The sequence below is a fragment of the Echinops telfairi genome, unplaced genomic scaffold, assembly GCF_000313985.2.
Source record: "Echinops telfairi isolate 266 unplaced genomic scaffold, ASM31398v2 ScPeMD7_7469;HRSCAF=8507_1, whole genome shotgun sequence".
Taxonomy (NCBI): Eukaryota; Metazoa; Chordata; class Mammalia; order Afrosoricida; family Tenrecidae; genus Echinops; species Echinops telfairi.
Window position 1 is genome coordinate 118,724,695 of NW_022111373.1, and position 17,505 is coordinate 118,742,199.

At 48.1% G+C, this 17,505-nt stretch overlaps 1 protein-coding gene across 1 annotated transcript in view; it reads right to left on the reverse strand.

The window, feature by feature from the left end:
- The window catches only part of NPR3 (natriuretic peptide receptor 3), a 94,410-nt gene extending 84,012 nt beyond the window's left edge, over positions 1-10,398 (reverse strand). Inside the window, exon 1 of the mRNA XM_045285266.1 lies at positions 9,642-10,398. Coding sequence (XP_045141201.1) covers positions 9,642-10,398 — 757 coding nt within the window. The remainder of the gene's footprint in view (positions 1-9,641) is intronic.
- Between the last annotated feature and the right edge of the window lie 7,107 nt (positions 10,399-17,505).

A 17,505-nucleotide genomic window follows, 5' to 3' on the forward strand; every position in this document is an offset into this window, starting at 1 on the left:
ATATTTATCTATCTTTATAAATATATATATAAAATTACTAGCAATCTGGTTTTGTCTCTCTAGAGAACCCTGTCTAACACAGTATGACAAACTGACAGATGAGTAGTAGATTTATTCATAACTTTCTAATAGAGAAACTTAGTGGACACTCACAGTGGTGTGATGAAAATTAACATCGCCAACCATGGGAAAAACTGACTCAAGAGTCTGACTAAGGATCCACAATGCCACTGTAGCTCACCCATGTAAACAGGAAGTAGCAACAAATCAAAACTGGGAGATTGCCTGTACGATAATAGGTCTATTTTAAGATGTACTGTGTAAAAATGTCAAATTCATGAAAAACCAAGGCTGGTGGGGGAAACGTTCAGCACTAAATGAAATCAAAGGGACAGAAAAAATAAATGAAATGTGTGATCCTGGGTTGAACACTGGACTTTAAGAAAAAGGTTTTTCTCTGAGGGGGATTACTGGTGAAGGTACTGTGTGTGGGGTTGAAGTTCTTATTTTTCATCATTATACTGTGGTTCTGTAAATGAACGTCCTTGTTCTTAGAAAACACACGTTTCAGTTCGGGGTCAAAGGGCACGATGCTAGCAACTTACTCTCAAATATTTTATGAAAATATAGTAATATCTGTGTGTGCACATGACTATAATTCAGATATATTTATGTGGGAGGGGGGAGAAAAGAAGGGATAGGTGAGAAAGGAAAGGGCAGCTGAGGGGAGGGAAGAGGAGGTTGAAAATTGTAAATGTACCCAAAATGGAAGGTAAAAATGGTAAAGTGTAGCCAAAAGGGGACAATCTGTCTGAAGGCTATACATGTTTAAAGGTACAGATACTAACGTAGCTTGGTAAGGAGTGACTTGTTACTTTTTGTCTCTTTCCCAAAAGTTTTAAGTTATTTCAAAACAAATTTTGTTTTGTTTTTAAAAAAAGGCTTGGAGCACAACTTGAAAACTGTGATCAGTATCACAGAATTGTGCACGTGGAAATTGTCAAAGGGGCGTGTCTGTGTGTGAAACCACGCCCTCTGCCGTGGAGGCGTGGCCACCCTGTCGGGAGAGAATGGCCCCATTGGGTTTCCAGGGCAGTCAGTCTCTCCATAGAAGCAGACCCTCGCATCTTTCTCCGTTGTCACGGCTGGTGGATTCAAATGAGAAAGTGAAGTTTTTTAAAAAATACGTCCAAAAAAATCATCAGTTTTGCCCAATAGATGACAGTGGAATGTGTCCACTACTTTCCATATTTATCAGCATGATAAATCCGTTTTCCAGAAGAAAAGAGAAATTGAGTGGTTTCGGGGAAGAAATTCATCCAGCGAGTGCTATAACCTTCCGGTGCCTGAGACATTGTTTTCTGGCTGTTTCAGCACATACAGGAAATAGGGAACAAGACCTGAGGTGCTCCCCGCTCGCTACCCATGTCCTGTCAGTACTATAGAGCCATGCTGACAGATTTGAGAGGCAGTAAGCCAACTAAGCCCTGGTGATTACATGGTTAAAGCGACAATGGCTGACTTTTCAAGCCCACCTACCGCTCCCTGGGAGAAAGATGTGACAGTTAGCTAACAGCCTCAGAAACCGACGACGTCTTTATCTGCTCAATAAAAACCAAACCAAATCACTGCTGTGCCGTCGAGGCTTACTCACAGCAACCCTATGGCAGGGTGGTGCTGCCCCTGTGAGTTTCTGAGACTGTAGCTCTTGACAAGAGTAGGCCTTGGCTTTCTCCAGTGGAGCACAGCGGGAGGTTTTGAACTGCTGACCTTGAGGTTCACAGCCCAACGCATAACCACCATTCCACCAGGACTCCTGTATCATCTCAATAGCAACAGGCTGAGCAGCTCCAGAACACGGTTGTCTGCCCACGGAAAGGCACAGGCTGGAGGGAAGAGGGGATCTGGGCCATGATGATCTCTGGTGGTAGTCACCTAATCTGGTGTCAAGTGAAGGATTAAGAGTGCAGGAGTGGAATCTAGGCTGTCAATCTGGAGATAGCCAATGAGACTTCTTTTGGCCTTCTCCTGAGAATTCTGGGAAATCTGGGACTTCCTCCTTGGAGGCAGAAGACACCTCTCTCTCCCTGCTACTCCCTGGGAGACATTGCATAAGACAAGCCACATGGACACAACCAGACCTCGGAAGCCAGGGAAGCCAAAGAGACCCCTGCCAGCACTGAGATGCTTCCAATGACACTGGATCCAAAGACTTTCTACCCACTGGCCTGTGATCTTCTGCATTTGGCATCATTGCATGTATTTCGTGAGTCTGAAGAGGACTTTATAGATTGATATTGAAAATATGGGCTAATATCTGATTTATGGACTTGATCTGGGACATTTCCTCAATGTTCAATTGCTCTTGTATATAAATTTCTTTCGTATGCACATAGTGTCCATGGATTTGTCTCTCTAGTCTACCCAGACTGACACAATCCAGTTCACTAGAGCACTGTTGTGTTGCCTGCTAAACTATTAATGCGTATGTCTACTCGTGGCGGGCTCACAGTGGTTGCTGCATGCACTATGGAAGTACAGACCCTGAGGGTCCTGGGTGCTGCTGTAACAGCATCGCCGCGCCTTGTGCCAGTGCCTGGGATGTGTAAAAGCATGGGTGCTGAAAGACGGAAAACAAACTCCAGGCTGTGCCAGAGCTGCTTTGGCAACGTGCATGGAGGACTCGGCTCTCGCCGGTATTACTTTACTGCGCCTGCTATTTCGGAGTATTAGATCATGGGTTTGACATCTCTTACTACGAAAGGGCTCAGTGTGCAGAGTGAAAGCTCTGCAGAAGAAATTTGGGAAACAATACAAAAGCCCCGGAAATCTCTGAGAATTGGTGTTGTTTGTGTCTAGAAGGATCAGTTCTTGTTGGAGACCAGTCCCGAGATGACTTGGGTCACAACCCCTTTGGGGGTCGAACCACCCTTTCACAGGGGTCGCCTAAGACCATCGGAAAACACATAAATATTTCACAATATATAATTACATATCGTTTTGTGATCAATCACGATGCTTTAATGATGTTTAATTATGTTCAATTTGTAACAATGAAAATACATCCTGCGTATCAGATATTTACATTATGATTCATAACAGTAGCAAAATTACAGTTATGAAGTAGCAACGAAAATAATTTTCTGGTTGGAGGTCACCACAACAGGAGGAACTGTATGAAAGGTTGCATGAGGAAGGTTGAGAACCACTGCCTTAGCAAGAAAGCTTTAGAACAAACTCTGAACTCTTTCTTTATTACCAAGGCGCTTGTTTTACCTCGGCTTCTACTCTAACCCCTTAAATAAAAAAATAAAAAAGCCAAAGGCCAGGGTTGAAGATGTTTGAAGAGTAAAATATCCAAGCATGGAATCACCATGAAGAGATTTTTTTGGTTCTACTTTCCATTCCTGGCCAATCTCCTTTTTCGAACCCCCTTCACGACTGCCAAAAACCCTTAATGGGCTCCTACTTCTTCTTTGTATGTTAGTCCCCGTTTACACTGAGCCAGCGTGATGCCGACAGTTCTTCCTCTATCTGAGCAGACTCTTTTCCAACCTCATTATTTTGTGTAAACCATATGGCTTAGCTCTCAGAAGAAACCCTTACTTCCAAGTTCAAGATGTTAGTTGGTCTTCATTAAATAAATCACACCCATAATGTACAGTACCACCTACTTTCGGTTTCAAGAGATGCAAGCATTTTGAGACGCTTAGCAAAGCGATCAGAGTGCAAAGTTTTTAAATGTTCCCCAACCTTTCATGTCTGGCTTGTTCTTACCTAATTCAATGATAAGTACTTTTAGCAATTTACCTTCTTTTTTTATCATTTTATTGGGGACAGATACAACCCTTATCACAATCCATACATACATCCATTGTGTCAAGCACATTTGTACATTTGTTGCCATTATCATTTTCAAAACATTTGCTTTCAACTTGAGCCCTTGATATCAGCTCCTCATTTTTTCCCTCGCTCCCTGACCCTTGATAATGAGCCCTTGATAATTAATTAATTATTATTACTATTACCTTTATGGAAGATGGTGGACCCACCCAAGACTATGGCCCACCAAGTTAGGATAGGAACTCACTCTTGTTGCTTAATTTTCAGTCAAAAATAGGCAGGTCAATATGAGGTACAGTAATAGTAGAGAGGTAAACACACCTTAGAAGAGTCCATCTAAAGATTAAGGGTCCGCAGTTACCCAAGGTCAAGTTCAGAAGAGTCCAGAAAGAAAGAGCAATAGAAAACAGGAAACACAGGGTAGGTGTGGGGTGAGTGACAGTGGGAATTTCAATTAATTCACTGATTAAGAGATGTATGGATCTCACAAGCTGTATGAATCCTTGAATGTAAAATTGATGATCCACTCTGTAAACCTTCACCCAATTCACAAGAGGTTTTGGTCTTTCATAATTGTCCTATTCACCCCTGATTCAACAGCCAGTATTCCACATCACCAGCCTCCCCAAGTGGTGCATCTGCTCCAACTTCAAGTTGGGTGGCTGTAGCACCCACCACCCCTGCTGGCACCTCTTCCTGAGGGCTCTAGCTTAGTGGCGAGTTCCTGAGTTACCAGGAACTTTTGGAGAACAGCTAGAAGATGGCTAAATTTTGAGATGCTCCATGAGTATCTTCATCCTATTCTCTGCATAGGCATATAATTCTAGGTTCAACGTTTTAAAAAAAGAGTGATCGCAGGGCAGTATACTTAGAAAATAGACAAACGCAAGCAGCTCCTGAAGACAACTGGCTCTAGAAAATGAAAGCATGATTAATTTGTAAGTATGTAGACAAGCATGCAAGGCTGGTTGGTTGGCTAGTTGATTGGTTGAAGCAGTTAGAAAAATAAATAGGGCAAGGCAAGAAAGGAAATGTATCACCATAATGTTCCACTGTGAAAAGCGTTTCAAAGCTAGTATTTTTATGAATAAGAGCCTGGGAAGTGGGGGGTGAGGGGGGTGGGCAGCCCCAGTGGGCTCAGTGTTGGGCTACTAACAGAAAAGATTTTCAAAGATCGCCAAGGAGCACACCAGATAGGTATTGAGCTAGTCAAAACCTTCTGATACAATGGAGGAAAAGGGAGGAAAGGTTGCAGAGGTGCTTAATAGGCAGTGAATGAGGAGAACTTAAAAAAAGAAGAAATAAACTCTTGAATAAAACATTTGTTCTTCGAAAGGGCCCAATACTTAGCAAATAATAATAAGGCATGTCAGTTAAGGATATCAAATAATGAACCATCTACAAGAGTTGGAAATGACTACCTCTAGGAAATGAGAAATAGAGGGAGATCAAGAAATTGGTATTTTTTTGTCCCAAGACTTGCATTGTTCTCTTGCTTCCAAACTATGTGTTTGTATAAGTAACTCTGGTACAAATAAAGTCTGAATTCTAAATAAACAAATAAAGTTTTCTGTCTGGCTATTTCCACATGTGCACAGCAATAGATATCAAAAAAGGGGAGATTAGGCCTTATTTTTGTTGTTCACAAAGCTTTCTCTATTCCAAAGACTTTCCAAATTTCTACACTCCAGCCTAAATATTCCTGTGTTTCTCCTGCTCTGGATGAGTTATGTTGACCTCATCATGAGTTCTTTGCTTGAAAAATTCAGTTGATCAACTACAGGGTCATTTGCCCCAGACAAATTCTAAAAATAAATGACTCTTGCTCTGATTAAATCCGGCAATCTCTCGGGCCGTTATGTAAGCCCAGTTTAATGACGCATTAACAACTAATGGGCTAAAGCTACAGTTCATGTGAAACTTGTGTGGAGTATCTCCAGGTCTCTCTCCTTTCTTTCTGATAAAGTGTATAGACAAAATAATTATGTCTCTTTATCTTGGCTTTTCTTCCTTGAAGAAATATTTCTTTTTAAGTTGCCTTTTTTAAAAACCCTACATTTTATCTTACATGTGGAATATTGACAGTGGTTGATTATATAAGCAGATTAGTTTGTTTTAAGAGCATCGTCTCACCCAAAATGACAGCAGTTCAAAACCACCTGCAGGTCCACAGGAGGAAGATGAGGCTTTCTACTACTGTAAAGATTAACAGGCTTGGAAACCCACAGAGTCAGTTGTGCTCTGCTCTATCGGGTCTCATGTGTGGAATATCTGAATTCAAAATAAATAAATAAATGACTAGATGACAGCGAGTTTGGATATTTTGATCTAAACCTTGGGAAATAGTGGTGGTGCTGTGAGGTAAGCATTCGACTGCAAACCTCAAGATTGGGGATTCAAACCCACCAGCAGCTCCAAGGGACGCAGTTGAAGCTATGTGTGCTCCCATAAAGATTTACAGCCTTAAGAATCCATATAGGGTCACTATGAGCCAAAGTCAGCTCAACGGCAGCAGGTTTACACCTTTGGTATTTCAGTCCTGGTTGCACAGCGGTTGAGCCCTCAGCTGCTAAATGGGAGGTCAGAGGTTCAAATCTACAGGCACCACAGGAGAAAGATTCCACAGTCTGCGTCCTTAAAAATTACACGTAGATTAAGCCTCTGGTGAATTCCCTCTGACCACAGGGAGGGATTCGAATCGCCTTTCTATAGAGAGCATTGTAAAGTCAATTATTGTAGATGCCGTTAGGTTAAAATGTAATATCTTTTTTTTTTAAACATTTTATTAGGGGCTCATACAACTGTTATCCCAATCCATACACACATCAATTGTGTAAAGAGCATTTGTACATCATTTCTCAAAACATTTTCTCTCCACTTAAACCCCCGACATTAGGTCCTCAAAATGTAATATCTTATCATTAGAGTTCCCTTTTGACCCATTTTAAAGTTGTGTCTGTTTTTAAAAAATGAAGAGGAAATACATTTGGATTACGCTTCCGGTGAAGCCCCTCTGATGACAGAGACTAGAGATGTGAGTACTCTTGCTATTCACACAGAGTGCAATGGAAAGTGGATTATTATACATGCAGTAAGGTCAAAATTGAACACCTTATCATTTTTGACCCATTTTAAATTTGTTCTACTTTTTAAATATTGTCTGCTTCCTTTTCGGTTGAGGGTTTTCTGTTACTTTGTTGTTAGTTTGTTGCTTGTTTGGTTCTTTTGTATGTTTTTCTGTATATGGAATCCAGGATAGGCAAATTTATAGAACAATAACTGGATTAATGGCACAGCAGGGAAGGTTGGGAAACAATGAGCAGCTAATAACAGTGAGTATAAAAAAGAGAAATTGTTCTAAATCTGATTGTTGTTGGTGACTAACTCTCTTTAATGACCACTATTGAATTGTTATGAAATGAGAATTACATGTCCAAAAAAAGCTTTAAAAAGTATAACTATGGGAACCCTATATCCTAGAGAGCAATTCTACTGTCACCTGGGGGTCACTGAATGAGTTAAAATTGACTGGGAAGGGATGCAAAATATACATACATGCCCATGAATATTAACAACTACAACACACCTCCTGTGCTAAGCACTTAGTATGCATCTGGCAGGGTTTTCAGAGACTTCCTCGGGTTTGCTCATTTAATCTTCCCAGCATTCCAAAGTTGTGGGTGCTCCCACTTCACTGGGAGGAGCCTGCCTTTCATAGTTTAGTAGCAGCCTATCAAGTGGCTAAGCCACCCTCTTCAGTACATGAATTGCTTGCTCCGCTGAGGGTGACTCCATGTGCTTGTAACAGCCCTGAGGGCTGGGTTATCAGGCAATAAAGACATTCCAGTGGTTTAAAAAGAAAAAACACTGCTTGGGGGATAAACTATTTTGTTTCATAATTCTGAACTTCTGCCAAGTCACTGTTGGACATGTATTTTAGAGTAAATCTTCTAACTTATAAGATACACAGATCAGCTGAACAAACGTCCACCATTAAATCCAAACTTTGCAAAACGAGAAATTAAAGAGACTTGAGAACATCTACAGGCTTTTAGGTTTCAAAAATGCTCCTTGTCGTCATTAACAGAAGCAACAGTCTCGGCGGCAGCCAAGCCCTCTAAAGCCCCAGCATTCCGCTTGAGCACTGTCAACTTCCATGGCCCTGACTCCAGCCACCGCTGTGAGGCTCAGTGGCCCCAATCAGTCCGTAAGCTGGGCTCTGGGCTGAGTGATCCCCTTGGCCGCGAGCCGCAGGCCACGTGCGCAGGAGTCGCCGCCGACAGAGGAACGGTCAGGCCGCGGAAGTCCTAGCACTTGGGCAAGCCGCGGACCTCGCCCGTCGGGGGCTTAGGCTGCCACACCCCCACCCTAGAGGTTAAGGAACCGGTTCTAGGGGCAGAGCATCTCCAATTCTGCAGGGGTTGCGGTGAACTTGGAGGGGGGGCGGGGGGAGGAGGTCTCCTCACGGGGCGTGGCGACTCGGCAGGCGCTGGACACAAATGGCCTTTTCCCTCATTAGCGAAGCCCAAGCCCAAGCCGGCCCCCGCCTCCTCGCCTGGCAGGGATTCGGCGAGCGCGCAAAACGCGTCCAAGAACTCCCAGTATCAACCCCTCCTGTCTCGGTTCTCTAAGCTGTGGGTCCCCGCCGAGTTCCAGAGGGTCAAATTGGAGGAGGTGGGAGGAGCGGAGCATCCACCGCCTCTACTGGCACCAGGACTGACTCTCACCTGTTCCCCCAAGGCGAGCCCCCAGGCGCCGGCTTGTGCCACGTTGCGCACCCGCGAGGGAGCCGAGCCTCGGGGGCCCTGTTGGAAATGGCCCCGAGGGCGAGCAGAACGGGGGTTCATCCCGGAGCTGATGCTCCGGCAGCGCACGCGGACGCCCGCTGGAACCCGGTTCCTCCCGGAACAGGGGTGTCCGCGCGCTTTCCCACGGTCTACTCCGCAACCAAACGGGCCTCCCCAGGAGCGTGGAGGGGGCTGCTCCCGCGGTTATGTGACCCGGCCCCCACCCCCGACACACCTCTCACTCCAGGTAATCCCAGCTGCCAGCCTTCGCTTTGAACTCTTGTTCAGGTGAAAAACTTGCGGGGCCACTGGAAAGGCGGTTCATCGCCCGCTTCTCCGGTGCGCGCTCCGGAACAGCCTCGCTCCCGGAGCGCGCCAGGGGAAACAAGGCATTTGGGGTAAAAGCACTAGAGCTCATTTCCAAGGGACTGGAGGGGTCAAGTAGAAGAAGGAGACAAGCCCGCTCGCGAGACTTAAAACGAAGCCAGGGGTCAGGGGAAAGAGGGCTGGGAGCCGCAGGGGGACAGCGGCTGGCAAAGTATCCGGCACGCGGGCTGCCGCGCTAGCGGGGTCGCGCGCCAGCCAGGGGCTGCCGAGCAAGTTCTGGCGGCCTCCGCGGACGCTCCGGGTCCCGGGTTGGAGCCCGGGATCCCCAGTGCGGCTCTAATCACTCACCCCGGGCTCGCTTAGACAAAGGCAAAAGAAAGCACCCAGGTGTTTTGACCACACCTGTTGGACCCAGGCGAGCCAGAAGCACAGGCTCCGACGCCCCTCCCGCAGGCTCCGCCACTTCCCGGGACCCTCCAGCGTGCTCCCCTGGACTGCGATGGGGGACCCTCCACGGGCATCTCAGCCAGAAAATGTGCAAGCAGGGAAATGAACGAGCGCCCCGGGTCGGGTCCTGGGCGCAGCGGGAGGCCATGGGCCCTGGAGAAAGGGGCGAGGGCGTGCGGGGAGCCGCCCCCGGGAGTCCAGGGCTGGCGGCGGGGCCTGGGGTGCACGGGTGCTCACCTCGCTCGCTGGACTGAATGTAGCGCACGATGTCGTCCACGTCCAAGTCTTTGGTCTCGTCGAAATTGTAGGCGGACGTGTGCAAGCCCTCCTCCTGGAACACCTCGTGGACCCCCTCGAGAGTGAAGTAACAGTTCCGCTCCAGCTTGTCGTCGCTGTAGACCAGCGCGGCGCGGCTCCACTGGTGGTGGCGGAACAGGGCGAGCATCATCTCGCCCATCTTGGCATAGGCGGGCGCCACGCGCGTGAGGTGCGAGTACTCGGTGTCCTTTTGCTGGAAGCCGGCGGCCAGCGCCCCGGCCGACAGCATGGGCAGGTTCCAGTGCGACGCCAGCCGGGCCACTGGCGCCGCCGCGTACTCGCACACTGGCCCCAGGAGCAGATCGGGCTTGGCCCCCCGCGCCGCGATCACTCGGTCCACCAGGCTGAAGAGCGCGCGGTTGCCGCAGTCCGAATCCTCGTAGGCCACCTGGAAGCGGGTGCCGGGCGGCAGCAGCCGCCGCCCGGTCCCGTTGCCCTCCACGCCGCGGAGCGCGTACTCGATGGCCGGCCGCACCCGGGCCAGGGAGAACAGGTAGGAGTCGTCCTGAGGCAGCAGCACCAGTACCTCGATCTTCTGCGGGAGCAGCGCCTCTCCCTCCCGGCGCCGGGCGCCCGGACCCGCGCCCCCGCCGGGCCCGCCGCTCGCCCCTCCAGCCAGCGCCGCCCAGCGCAGCCAGACGCACGCGGAGAGAGCGAGCACCCGCAGGGAAGGCATGGTGCCGCGGCCGCCGGCTCGCCCCGGGCCCCTAGCCCTCCCCGCTGCGCCCCTCCCCAAGCTTCGCTCCGAGGTCCCTGCGGCCCCTGGGGAGCTTCCCGAACACAGAGCTCTCCCCTTTGCGAACTCGCCAAACGATGGAGAGGGCGAGTCCTTCTTTGCAGTATCAGTAGTTGGAAAAAAAGAAGAAAAAGTTGACTGGGTGGAAGCCTACACTGCCTTCATTTCTTTATCTATACAACTTATCATAAAGATGTCTATTCGCTCTCCCTAGACGTATGCTATTTTGCTTAGAGGTGGCTTCGTATTTGGGCGTGCTGAGATCGCTTTGGAAAGCGTATTTAGAAAAGAAAAGAGAAAAAAAAAAGTTAGACTTGTCCAAGTGCTTGGAATTGACGGTGCATCTCCCTCGCGTTTGATCTCATTGATTCGCGCCGGTTCCTGGATCCCTAACGCGCGTTTAAATAGCGTGGCAGCCGAGGAGCGTGTTGCCACACATGGCGCGTCGCGGCCGTGCCTGTATTTCCAGCGGGTGGGGTGTTGGGGGTGGGGGCTCGGCTGGGGGAGCCTCTCATTAACATTCTTACATCAGGGCTCCTCCCCGCACCCCTACCCTTCCCACCCCACCCCATGCCTGACGCCGGGCTCCCCCGCCGCCCCGGCCTTTCCCTTAAAGCCGCAGCCGCACACGTCGGCCCCTGGGGGAGCCCGTCCCTCCCCGCCCCCCGCCCCCTACTGCCCCTCACCAGAGAGCGCACTCGCCAGCCCCCAGTCTGAAGAAGGGACATGTGTAGGGAGTAAAGAAATGCTGTCCACGCGCCGTGCAATCCCCAGCAGGATCGGGGAAAACATGGTTCTAGACGTGGGTGGTTTGGGTGCAAAATCAAGGGTCCGTCCTGCTGGCTCTCACCTCTCTCCGGCTCCAGACGCGCCGACTCCGGGCAGGTCCCCCCCCACCGAACAGAGTCCAAGGCTACTACGCGGCCGCCCGGCTCAGCGACCTGGAACGCCCCGCCCCTCCCCCCGCCCTTGCCTGGGGTCGCGCGGTGGCGCTCTGGAGTGGCAGCGGAACGAGGGTCTGGGGGTCTTCGCGCGCAGGCTCTCCGCCGGCGCATTTCCAACGGGAAAGAGAAACTTGTTCCCAAAGGCGTGACGTAGAGAGCTGTTCGGCTTCTGGAGGCATTCCCCGCCCCCACTCCCGGCATCACTTTAGTAAGACCCTGCTTACTAAACCAGGTAAATAAATATAGGGAGCATCTCCCCCAAAACGTTCTTCCAAGGGTCGAGTGCGAGCGGGCGCCGCTCTGTTCCAAGCCCGGCGTTGCCTTGCGCCCACCGCTTCCGGCTCCTGGGGGCGCGAGCCGCGTGCCCGGTGCCAGGGACGCTCGCTGCCCGGCCACCGGCCGCGGGCGCAGTGGCAGGAGGCCCGGACGCGAGCAGTCGCGGGAAAGCGGGCGCTCAGCGCCGCAGGTCCGAGGGACGCGAGACACCCCGAGGCCATCAGCCGCGCGAGCGCTCTGCCTTGGGCGGAAGAATGGGGACCCCGACGTCCCGCAAATTCAAGGAGACTCAAACTGTTTGGAGCTGTGCTTTCTCTCGACTGGGCTCCGGCGTCCGCGGTTCCAATCGTCTGAGACCAACGCCCTCTTTCGGCAAGAACGAACAGCCTTCTGGTCGCCGTTCCGCCACCGCGTGCCCCGCCGGGCCCTGCATTTCTTTTCATGCAGACCCTGAAGCGCTGGCGCTTCTCCTGTGTGACCCTGAGAAAGCACTTTTGGGGGGTGTGCGGGGATGTGGCGGCTTCACGTATCAGCGTTCGCCGCCTAGCATCTCGTGGGGCACCCTACCTGTAATTCTGGGGAGCGCTTCCTCCTCCGTTCCGTGGGTTTCAGCTCCAACGCCTGGCTTCCTGCGGCGTGTGCCCTGTCTGGTGCCCTGACTGGTGGGTGCTGCGAGATCTCACTCGTGGCCGCTCCACGCGTGCACAGGAGAACGGCCCCATAGGGTTTGCAAGGGTGGGAAGCAGTCGCCAGGCGTGTTTTCCGTGGCACTCGGGGGTGAGTTTGAACCGCCAGTCTTTCCACTAGTCGTGGAGCACCTAACCTTCCGTGCCACCCAGTTTCTAACACTGACTGAATGAGAGCTGCTACGCATATTATCGGGAGAGACGGGTCCCTGGAGAAGGACATCACGCGTAGTAGAGGAGCAGCCAGAAAGAGCAAGAAAGGGCCTGGACAAAAGGGGTTCACACAGTGACTGCAGCAATGGTCTCGCCATTGTGAGGATGACGCGGGATGGAGGCGTGTTTCACTCGGTTGTGCCTAGTGCCAGTCGTTATGAATCAGAGCCTACTTGATGGCACCTAGCAACAACAAAGAACGGCAAAGAAGCATCTGTTTAAAGCGTAATCCTAAAAGCAGGATGAGCCACCACTTATTACAAGCAGGGTAACCCACAGTAATAGAATCCTTCATGAACCTTTAGAGGGGAGCAGGCTTTCAGGGGAGCCTAGATTTTAAAAGGGAAGAACTGCTAAATCCCCAATCCCAGAAGTCTTAGTGAATGGATTTCAAATCCAGTTGCCAGGAGACATGAAGGAACACGGGGTATGCCCTGTGTCCAGGACTTCAGCCAAAGGCGATAGGATTGTGCAGTGGGTCGTGTGGGGTTATGCGGAGAGGCTGGGGTTTCAGTGGCACCGAGCCTCCGCTCCCAGACGCTGCCCAGCTTCGCCAGAGGGTTAGAGTAAGACCATGCGTTCATGTTTGTGAGCTGACCACAACCTCTCGGTGACCTTTGAATGGGCGCTCAAGAGCGCCGGCAAGGTATAGCGGTGGAAACAGAGACCCCAAAGAGACAGCAAAGGGAGGAAAAGCCAGCCCTCCAAAGCTTCCATAAAAATGTCCAAGCATAATTAGGGTCGTTTAAGAATGCTTTTCACATGAAGATAGGTATAAATGATAGGAAGATCCACCAAGCAATATCAGCCTGTGGATTGTAGTGCTATGGGGCTTATTGACTTGGATTTCTCACAGCCCGCTGGCAGTCTGTGTAAATACTGTATGCGGTGACCGGAACCTGAAGAGGGTTTAGTGCCATGTCCTCTCCACCGCTCAGACTTTGCCTGTAAAGCGACGGTCCCCAACAATTTTGGAGTTCTACAATCTGAAAGTTAGGGAAAACCTTAGAAGACTGCCTCGCTTTGCAGATTAAGAATTGAGGCCCGAAGGGTATAAGTAATATGTCTAAATACCTCTTCATTTCCTGAAACATTTCTAAATGGAACTTGTTTCAAAATAAAGGCCTCTTGTGCTTTGGGCGGCTAACCATAAGGTCAGCAGTTCAAACCCACCAGCCACTTCTGCTTCCCTAAAAGATTGACAGCCTCAGAACCTCAAATGGGCAGTTCTGCTCTCTCTTAAGAGGATGGCTTTGAGCCAGAATCCACTCTAGCACGGAAGGCTTGGTTTTCTTTGGAGTGGTGGGTGCAGTGAGGAAGGTAGCTTGTCCTTCCTATTATACCATAGAAGAGGATTGGGGTGAGCAGCTAACCCCACTTTAATTAATAATTTCATATCAAGAAGCCATGTGTAAAGCTAAATCTTGGGAAAAGTCAGCCCAGCAAAACTGAATTTTAATAGCACATTATTCTAAAGTAAATTTTTTGGGTAGCACTCACATCACACAGATGAACCAAAAAAAAACAAAACAAAACAAAACATAAAGACAGGAGAAACAAAAAACTCCACATCCTTTTTGCTCAATTCTGTAAAATACAAAAATGCAGGAGGCGGAGTGACAAGACTTCTTTTTACATTAAAAAAAAACTGGGTCTGCACATTCTTACTAATATTGTTGAAGAAAAATCAAGAAAATAATGGGGGAGATTCTGCAAAAGCAAAATACAATTAGCCAATCGACATTAAAGATGTTAGCCCTGCACTTGATTTGAAGGACGTTTTCCAGAATTTAGTAAAAATTTCTTCAGAACCCACAACCTGTGTTTTGTTTTGTTTGTGTTTTCAACCTGAAGCTAGGGAAATAAGGCGGCACATTTTCTAGAAGGTATGAAACTTTCTTTTCCAGCCCGGGCTCTAGATGTCTTTCCTCTCACGCCATCAGATGAAGAAACTCAACATGTGATTTCATGAAAGAGTTCAGAAATGTTATCAGGAGACAGTTCTACCACCCACTGGTGGAGGCCAGGCGGTTTTTCTCTCTCTCTCTCTCTCCCCCAAAGCCCTGACCACAATCTCTCTCATAAAAACCCACTCAGATTTCAAGGGCAGCTCTCCTTCCCCTTTGTGCAAAGAGCCCCAAGGTCACGTTTAAGAACATCGCTGGGAAAGTCTCCAGCCCACAAAGAAAATACTTCTGGGCACAGAATTGTTGAAAACATACTTCCCCCTAGAGGCAGAAAAGATGAAAGAATTTTACACTCACAATCAAGAGCATCTCTGCGATGTAATGAGCACTGAGATGTTCTTCTTAATGTCTGCTGGCTATTTTAGAGGGAGTGAAGAAAATCAATGGATGCCAAACGCTGAAATTAAAACAGTGCCTCCAGGTCTTCGCTTTCCTTAGCAGAGGCTCTCTTATGTGACCCTCTTTCTTCTGTTACACAAATGTGTGAAATTTTGCCAGCACCATGAATAATAGACACTCCATATTTTTTCTATTTAAATTGATGATTTGAAGTGATCTGAAGTGAAATGTCGCCTTGAGGCATCCTTTTGAAAGCTGCTGGCGGATTCGGTGCCTCTGGTCAGAGCTGTTTCTGTGTTAGTGCTCTCGGAGGCTCCAGTGCTTCTTTGAAGATGTTCTTTCTGAGGTGGAGCAACATTGCAAAGACTTTTGAAAAAAAAACACATAGCTGATCCATGATTTAATCTGAATACCAGTATGGGGGAGTCCAAGGGTGGCACAAACACTGAACCAAAAGTTTGGCCATTTAAACCCATTCAGAGGAACTCTGTTATTTCAGTTTGTCTAGGGAAACAGATACAGTGACACATATGTACAGTGAACCCTCGTTTATCGCAGTTAATCGGTTCTAGACCCTACCGTGATAAATGAAATTCCACGAAGTAGGATTCCTTATTTGTAAATCAAATATTTTCGTAGTTAGAGCATAGAGGACATGAAAAAACACCCTTTAGTCACCATTACACTCGTATTACCCAATTTATTAAATGAAAAAGGGAAAATACAGTAAAACATTTTGGATGTTACAATTATCATTTATTATTTATTATATTATTTATGGCATCTAGTTTACAGTATTACATATTTCACATACAGTATTTTTATACATAGTTCTTACAAATACTGTAATCAATGGCGTGCAACCTCCACGATTTTCTTGCCATCTTTGATCATATCCAAAAGTTTTACCTTTTCCTGGATGGTGAGCATCTTCCTCTGGCGCTTATTTTTATTGTCAGAAGGCTTAGAAGAAGCAGCTCGTTTAGGAGCCATCATAGGGCTTAGATAAAATTTCTTAAAAATCGCAAACAATTACAGTACACTGTACAAAAGCAAAAATGCATCTGATACGTAGCTCCGATACGTAGCGATGCAGACAGAAGCGTGTACAGCATGAGCCAATCAGTGGCAGTAATGACAGAGCATGCGCTGTTATGCAAAAACCGCGATAGAGTGAAGCCGCGGAAGTCGAAGCACGAAGTGGCGAGGGTTCACTGTATAATTAAAAGCTTTATATCAACAAGTAGTCTTATGTCAAATAGAGCCTTGGTGGTGTAGTTGTTATGTGTTGGGCTGTGAGCCTCACGGCCGGCAGTTCTAAGCCACCAGCAGCTTTTTGGGAGAAAGACTGGGATTTCTACTCCCATAAACAGTCTCAGAAACCCAAAGGGGGTCGATATGAGTCGGCATTGCCTTGGTGGCAGTGAGAATCTTATATCAAAAGAAGGCAGCCCAGCCTAGTCCAACTCCAGTCCATAGCCTGATGCTAGTCTGTAAACCCCTCTTCTACTCATCGTAGCTTCATGACGGTGAAGCTGATCTCAGGAAACTCACAGACCAGTGGGTGGAGAGTCACATGGATCCCTGGTCGCTGGAAACATGGCAGGACGCCAACAGTTCTCAGGGTCTGGCAGCCCACATGGAGACCGATACAGAGTCCCAGAGAAGTCCCAGAGAGGAGGAAGCCAAAGGGGCATGGAGAGAGCAGTTCTTGGAGCCCCGACTCAGATACAAAAGGCTTATGACATCAAGGAAGTGTCTTCAGGCTGTTGCTTGATTGACAGATTTGACTCCACCCCTAGCCAGGAGTGTCTAGTTGACACAATCCCTAACCACTACAGGCAGCTTGGAAGAAAGGTTTAACCAACAGTTCTGAAAGGTCATGACCTTGACAGCACTAAGGAGGGCAGTTCTACTCAAACATGAAGCTGCCGAGCGTAGGGTTCACCTTGTTGCCCACTAGTTTGGGTTTAGTTTGGTTTTACTGTTTACTGGCCTGAAGCTGTGTAGGCACTGCAAGCTACATGAAGAATGCTCATAGCATTGACATACGGATGTTATTTAGTGCCGTTTACTAGGTGCACAAAGTGAGTGTATTTTGTTTACAAGGTTCTTTCGTAGCAGTTGCTTTTCTAGAGGAACCCTTGTGGAGGTTTCTGAGGTGGCCCTAGATACTCATCCCCAGATGTTTCCAGATCATTTGGGAATAAGAACTTGGTTTTCAATGCTGTATATACCCATCCTAAGGACTATATCTTAGGATTTATTTCATTGGGTTTATTGGGTTTATTTCATTGTACACCGCTATATTCCTAAAGAAATTTGGGGACACATAGAAATACTTAAAACAGACTTTTTTTTAATGTTCTTCACAGCAACCTTCACAGCCACTGAGTCATACTTTATTGTCTCCCTTAATTCTTTACTTATGACCCCAGCCTCAACGACCTTCTCCTCTGCCATCAGAGTTTCCAGAGAAATAATTTTTTAAAAGAAAAACAAGGGTTATTGACCAGACTAAATTTTGTTTCCATTTATAGAGAGGGGTCTTTTGAGTTCAAATCCGGAAGTCTCACATGTTGTTGTTGTTAGGTACTGTCAAGTCGGTTCCGACCCACAGCA